The sequence below is a fragment of the Aethalodelphis obliquidens genome, unplaced genomic scaffold (assembly GCF_003676395.1).
Source record: "Aethalodelphis obliquidens isolate GAN/ISIS:26980383/991018 unplaced genomic scaffold, ASM367639v1 scaffold8, whole genome shotgun sequence".
Taxonomy (NCBI): domain Eukaryota; kingdom Metazoa; phylum Chordata; class Mammalia; order Artiodactyla; family Delphinidae; genus Aethalodelphis; species Aethalodelphis obliquidens.
In genome coordinates, this window is record NW_020837952.1 from 58,045,285 (window position 1) to 58,052,116 (window position 6,832).

The 6,832-nt window shown below is 60.0% G+C and overlaps 1 protein-coding gene across 1 annotated transcript; it reads right to left on the bottom strand.

Moving 5' to 3' along the window:
- Positions 1 to 1,030: 1,030 nt before the first annotated feature.
- On the bottom strand, positions 1,031 to 5,633 carry CYP2D6 (cytochrome P450 family 2 subfamily D member 6). The gene is given in 12 exon segments (XM_027107860.1): positions 1,031 to 1,488; positions 1,491 to 1,508; positions 1,609 to 1,750; positions 2,218 to 2,445; positions 2,597 to 2,720; positions 2,722 to 2,747; positions 2,901 to 3,074; positions 3,503 to 3,642; positions 3,645 to 3,662; positions 3,751 to 3,905; positions 4,544 to 4,713; positions 5,416 to 5,633. Coding segments are annotated over 12 exon segments (1,539 nt in total). The 5' UTR covers positions 5,602 to 5,633; the 3' UTR covers positions 1,031 to 1,330.
- Positions 5,634 to 6,832: the final 1,199 nt, after the last annotated feature.

The following is a 6,832-nucleotide window of genomic DNA, read 5'->3' on the forward strand; positions in this document are numbered from 1 at the left end:
GTGCCAAGGGAGAGGCCAAGTTCCCTGAATGCTAAGAGCTGTGGAGCTCACTGTCATGAAGGCAAAAGTGGCCTGGCTGGGGGCGGTGCTTCTGCCTTGAGTGTCTGTGGTCCCCAAGCTGTTAACCTAAATGCACCAGGAAGTCTGCTTATGACTCAGGTAAGCAGATAGTCATTAGAAGCCCTTGGGTGGTGCCTGTGCGTGCTTAGAGGCCAGAACAAACTGTCGGGGTGGTGGGCACAGGTAGACGGTGACAGTCCCCACCCTCAGCTAGGGCTCCAGGCTAATGAGGTCCCAGCTCCAGAGTCAGAGCAGGAAGACAGGCCCCAGCAGCCATCTGGTGCAAACTTCTCATTGGCTGAAGGGGAATAGAAGCCTGAGGTCACACAGTGTCGCAGCAGAGCGAGGACTAGAGCCAGGGTGTCCTCCTCCCAGCTCCCCACATGGCCTCCTTCTGCTCTGGCCACCCCATTGTCACATGGGTCCAAGGTTGACCCCTTCCCTAGGGCATGCCTGCGGCCCACAGGGACTCATTCCCGGCCCCTGCCAAGCCTCCTGAGCGCCCGGCCTGACCTGGCCACTCAGAGAACAGAGCCCGGGTTGGAGCCTAGATGAGTGTCCTCCCACTCGAGCGTGGCCGTGAGTGGCAACTACTATTGGGCAGGGGCTGGGAAATGAGCATCCCTAAGGGGCAGGGAAAGGGGGCCCATCCTATCTTGGGGTGACTGAGAGTCCCAGGGAGGTGGCGCACTCCTGGGCTGCCATCAGGCTTCCCAGGGAGAGCTCTGGCATCTGAAGACTGAGCTGTGGGTGCTAACCTGGCCTATTGCTTCCCAGCCATCCCTGAGTTCGCCAGCTTTGGGGGCAGCAGACTTGATGGTACTGGCTGAGCTGCTGGCCTGTGGTGCAAACTGAGGGTGGCTGGGCCTGAAATGTGGGCATCCAGGTTGAGTGGGGCCCTCCTCATCCCCACTGGGGCCTGAAATCTCTCACCAGCCTATTCTAGTTCCTTCCAGCAGAAGCCAGGACCTATTTATAGACTTTGTCACTAACCCAAGTAACCAGTATTGGGTCTCCAAGGGCGACTAGGGGGTAAGGTGTCACCTTCTGAGCCTCGGTATACCCATCTCTCAAATGGGGTCACATGCCAGGTAAGGATGGATCAGGCAGGGGTAGGGGCTGGATCTGGGGAGGCTGCTGAGGCCCCATGAGCGCCAAGGGGCCGGTCAGGGGCCCTAGGTGGGACTCAAGCCAGGTTGGAGCCACCAGACTGGTTTATTGTACATCAGGGCTACTGCTGAGGAGTGGGCTGGGGGCTTGGTGCCCACCTCTAGCAGGGCAGAGCACAGAGCTGGTAGGGGGATGGGGTCACCAGGAAGGCAAAGACACCGTGGCCACTGGGGCAGGGCTGCCCAGTGGGCACTGAGAAGCTCAAGTGCTGCAGGAGGCTGGTGAAGAAGAGGAAGCACTCCATGCGGGCGAGGGGCTCCCAAGGCACTAGCGGCGGCCTGTGGGCGGGCATGGGGGCTCTCTGAGCCTGGGGGCCTGGGCTCCTCCCCTTCAAGACTCCCTCAGGACAGGTAAGCAAACCGGGCACCCCACAGGTACCTGCTGAGAAGGGTATGAAGGCCTCCTGCTTGACGAAGCGGCCCTGGGCATCCAGGAAGTGCTCCGGGTGGAAGTGGGAGGGCTTCTTACAGATGGTCTCGTCCTTCAGCACTGATGACAGGTTGGTGATGAGTGTCGTCCCCTGGCAGGAAATATCTGTCATGGGTGGGGTCTGGACTGGGGGATGCCTGGACCCCTGCGACCAAACACACATGGGCACACACCCTCTGCCTGGCACACACCTGGACTCTTCAAGTAACCCTCAGCCCAAGAAGCTTCTCGGCACCCTCCCTGTCCCCATGGCAGGGTAAGTGACTTGCCTCCCATGGGTGCCCTTACTGCCACCTGTCCCTTGGTGAACGGGCTCCTCCAACACTCTGTGACACGCTTTAGTTTGTCTTCCCTACCCGACTACGGGCTCTGAATGGACAGGGCCAGCCCTGCCTCTGCTCTCATCCTCACACCCACCCAGCCTGGGACATTCAGTGCCTGTGGAAATGAGGATTGGGTGGCTTGGATTGCAGTCCTGACCCCACCTGGCAATGCCCACATTGGGGCTACCAGGTGGCAGATGGTGCCGAGCTGGGGTGAGGAGAGCCGCAGGCCTACCTTTGGGATGAGGGAGCCCTGAACTTCGATGTCACGGGATGTCATGTGGGGCAGGCCCAGTGCGATGATGTCCCCAAACCGCTGTACCTCATGGACCACGGCCATGGTGAAGGGTATGAGGGCCTGATCCCCCATCTCTGGTTGCCTCACCTGCCCTATCACCTCATCGACTTCCTGTTGGACATGTCCTGGAAAAACAAGCATCCTCATAGTGGTCAGACCCAAGGGCTGGGCCCTGACCTCCTCCTGACTCCTGTGTAGGGCTGTGCTCACTCGGAGGGGGAGGTCACTGTGACCTCTGCACAGAGCTGCTACTGGTGGCCAAACCCACCAAGCTCAGGGGCCTCAGGCTGTCCCTTTCCTCCCTCCCCCATCCCACCTGGCCCCTTGGGCTAGGCTCTCGCTGCACATCTGGGTGCAGGATCATGAGGAGGAGGGCCCAGGCCAGCATGGCCGAGGTGGTGATCACCCCAGCAGAGAAGAGGTCAGACACCACCAGGCGTGAAGCTGCTCTCGGGGTTCCCCTTGGCCTGGGCCACGCAGGGAAGGTAAGCGCAGGGACAGAGGGAGGAAGCCTCCAAATGGCCTTCCACTCTGCTCCTGTCAGCCCAGGTGTCTGGTCACGGGGTGATACACAGGCCTGCGCTTGCCTCACGGGGCCTTCAACCCTCAACCCACCTCACCTCCACCTCATCCAAGAAGGCGTCAGTCAGGTCTCGGGGTGGCTGGGCCCAGTCCCGGGTCACCCTGTGCTCGATGACCAGCTCATCAATCAGGACCATGAAGGCTCTCTGCCCCGGGAAGACCTTGGTAGCCAGCCCTGGGATACGCAGGAGCACGGGGATTGCTTCCAGCACCTGTGGGGGTCACAGCTTTGGGGCCCTGGGACCTTGTGGTGCTCAGGCTTTCACCTGGACCAGTCAGGTCCTAGCCTCCTCCAGGATGTCCCCACCATTGACCTTGTTCCTCCCTAAGTGCAGGCCTCGCCCCTAAATGCAGGCGTCGCCCCTCTCTCCTGGCCCTGGGCGCAGAAAGATAAACCTAATGTCCACATCTCATGGGTGCCGGTGCCTTCCAATGAAGGAACCCTTCCTCCCCTAAGCCCGCTGACCCTCACCCCGCCTCTCCCATCTGTGTTGTCTGTCATTTCCCCACTTCCAGGCCTTTTCCCTTGCAGGTTCCTCTCCCGGGATGCCCTTTCCTCCTCTGACCCTCTACGCAAATCCTCCTCCGGGGAGGCCCTTTGCAGGACGGAGGTCTCCTCTATGAAGCTCCCTTCCCTCACCTGGCGCACGAAGCCAACCTCCTCCTTCAGTCCACCCTCCAATATGTCCAACAGCTTGAGGATGCGAAGGTCGTTGTACTCAAAGCGGCTCCCGAAGGTCAAGGAGGCGATCACGTTGCTCACCGCTTTATTCAGGAGGCGTTGGGGCTAAAGGGGCGTCCTGGGAGGGAACGGTGCACGTCAGGGCGTCGCCTTCATTTCCTCTTCCCCAGCCTCTCCAAACCTGTTCCCTGTCCCTCAGCACCCACCGGCCTGATCGGCGAAGGCGGCACAGAGGCACGAGGCCTCCTCGGTCACCCACTGCTCCAACGACTTCTTGCCCAGGCCGAAGTTGCGCAGGGTGGACCAGGAGAAGCGCCGCTCCTCGCGCCAGGCTTTCCCTTAGAGCGCCAGGATCACTCCCGGGGCCGGAGCGGGCACGTGGGCGTGGCTCGGGTGTGTCCCGGCCCCACCTTCTGCTCGCCCACAGCGCTGGCGGGCTCGCCGATCCTCCTCGGCCCGCCCTTCCCGGTTCTCTGCTCACACAACCCCGCCCCCTTTGGGGCAGGCCTCGCCCCTCCGCTCCGCCCACACCAACCTCACCCTCCCGCCCACTTTGACTACCCCTTCCAGCTGGGGACCGGTCCCACTCTTTGCCCGCCCGCATTGCTCGCCTACTCTCCCCTGCTAGGGTCAGGTCTTGACTCCAATTTTTACTTTGCCCACCGGGACCCCCTTTCCTCTTCGGGGAAGGTCCTGGCCCGGCCCTACCCCGCCCGCTCTGACTTTGTCCTCATTCCTGCCCACCCTGACCTCCCCTTCGTGCCCGCGATGGCCCTGGGCCGCCCTCTCTCCGTAAGGCCCCGCCCCCTGCCTCGCCCGCATTCTTGCTCCCCGGACCCTTGGCACAGACTCCTTTCTCCTCTTGCTGCCCCTTCAAATTCGCTGGCTCTTCCCTGCACCGAATGTCCGCGACCCTGCCTCCCCTTGGCCCTGCCGGTATCGGGTCACTGCTGACCCAGTCCCCGCCGGGACGCGGTCTGCCCCCTCCTCCGCTTGCCTTCCGAGCGCGGCCCGTAACCCAGGTGCTCGTAAACTGTCGCAGGTGGGCGGTCGGAGTTGTCCTGGCTGCGGTACACCAGCGCCTCTCGCACAGGCGCCAGCCGGTTGAGCACGACGACGGGAGTCCAGACCTGCTGCAGGCTGAACACGTCCCGGAAGCGGCGCCGCAGCTGCAGGCCGAAGGTCGAGGGCGTTTGTCAAGCCCAGGCCCCAGCCTCATGGCGTGAGCCCTGCGGGAACCCTAGGCCCCTACCAGGAGCGAGGGGGTGCAAAGATTTTATCCAGTCTTGTGAGCCTGGGGGTTAATTACATCCACCACAGTCGAGGACCTCAAGTTGGATCAGACCACCCAGCTATGACTGTGCAGAGGTCACCAAAGTTGTCAGTAGACCAAGTTAGCATCCCATTTTACAGGTGAAGAAACAGATTCATAGAGGTAAGCGTGAGGTCCAAGGTCTCACGGTGGCAAAAGATTTGAACCAGATCACTGTACCTCTCTCAACCTCGACTACCTGATTTAAATAGGGCTCAAGACCAGACTCCTCTCCCCCATTCTCGAGACCTTTCCTCCTGATGTAATCATAAGGGACTCAGGCTCACGTAATGTAAGAGCTGGCCAGCTGAATCCCCAGCCTGTTGCCAAGTCGTACTCCCCCACCCCCTGGCCTTTACCCTCTTGGACCTCTGTTGGGAAAATCCAACTGTTCTCGGGCCCTGAACAAATGCCCTCCCTCAGGAAGCCTCTCAAATCTGCCTCCTCCTCTTGGCCCAGTTCCTTTTCCAGCCTGTGACTTCACCCACCACCCGCTGTCTCCTGCTAGGTGGGGTCCCTAGGACCTCCGCTGCCCACTTCCCACCCCCACCCTCCTTACCTGGCTAAAGCTGAGAAGTGGGTCCTGGAAGTTCACCTGCAGCAGGTTACCCAGCCCAGGCAGTGGCATAGGACCTGGTGGGTAGCATGCGGCCCAACGTGAGTGCTGGTGCATCTGGTCCACCAAGAGCAGGAAGACGGCCACGGCCACGGCCAGGGTCGCCAGTGTATCCCCAGTCAGCAGCATGGCTGCCTCAGTGTGCACTGGGCTCCTCAACACATCAGACACCTAGGACTAGCCCAGGCAGGGCACTCTCAACTGCACCTCCAGGGCTCAACCAGTCTGGGTCTTCTTTATGACAGGAGCTGAGACTGGCCTTTGCCCTCTGCCCTGAGCCAACCTGCCAGGGAGAGTGTGCTGCCAGAGGGTGCAGGGAGGGGTCGGGGAAAGTCAGGTGCACAGATGGCCACTGTGCCTCCTGCCCTCTCCACGTGCTTACAGAGGGTAGGGGGAGGACACAAGAAGTCCTCCCCTTCCCCTAGCCTGACTCCCCAGCTCTGTAAAGATTCCGAGGAAGAATCAGGGGTCTTCAGACTTGATCCTGCCACCCATCTGTCACTTTAGTCTCACACTCTCTAATGTGCTCACAGCCTCATCCCCAGAACATGTCCTTGTCCTCCCATGTATCACCTGCCTCCTCCTGAGTGGCCTTCACCTCCCAAGTTTGTTACTGGCCCTTGCCCAGCGCTGGAGGGAGGTCCTAATGACCAGAGGGACCACTGTAGGGGGATAAAGTTCTTGGTGTCCCCTCACTTCACACTAGTATACTCAACACACACACACAGTCACACACTCAAAAACCACACTTACACACATTCACATACTGCCTACTCACATGCATATGTACACACCCACAAAGCCAGACACATTAACACATATGTACCACTTACATGCTTGCACAGAGACCCAGCACCAAGTCCTCGGAGTTCTCAGTGGTTGCCTGGACCCAACCCACCTCCTCCCACCTCGAGGCTGCTCGCAGTGATGCTGGGGACCTTCACCTGGCTGGCTGCTGGCTCAGCTTCCTTGGTTTCTGCCCGTTTCCGCCTGGTTGTGGCCATGACAAGTTTGAATCTGAGGATGGGGAGGCAGCAGGATTGTCTTCAGAGCTCCCTAGTCACATGACCACCTGGTCTGATGGCCCAGAGACCCTTTCCTAAGTTTGTTACAAACTGGTCCTTGGACCTTCTAGCTCTTGTGGCCACCCAGGTGATGAATCAATCTTCTTTGTGTCTGTGCCCATTTCCTAACTTGGAGACATGTGAGGTGGGCACTTTACCTTGTTGACTGGACTGCCAGTAAGCTCAGGGTACTAGAGTGGCTTAGCATAGGCTGTGACTGTCCTCAGAGGAGTGGGCCTGCTTCCTCCTCCTTGATTTGTCCTTGAACATCAGCTGTTCAAACTCTAGAAGACAAA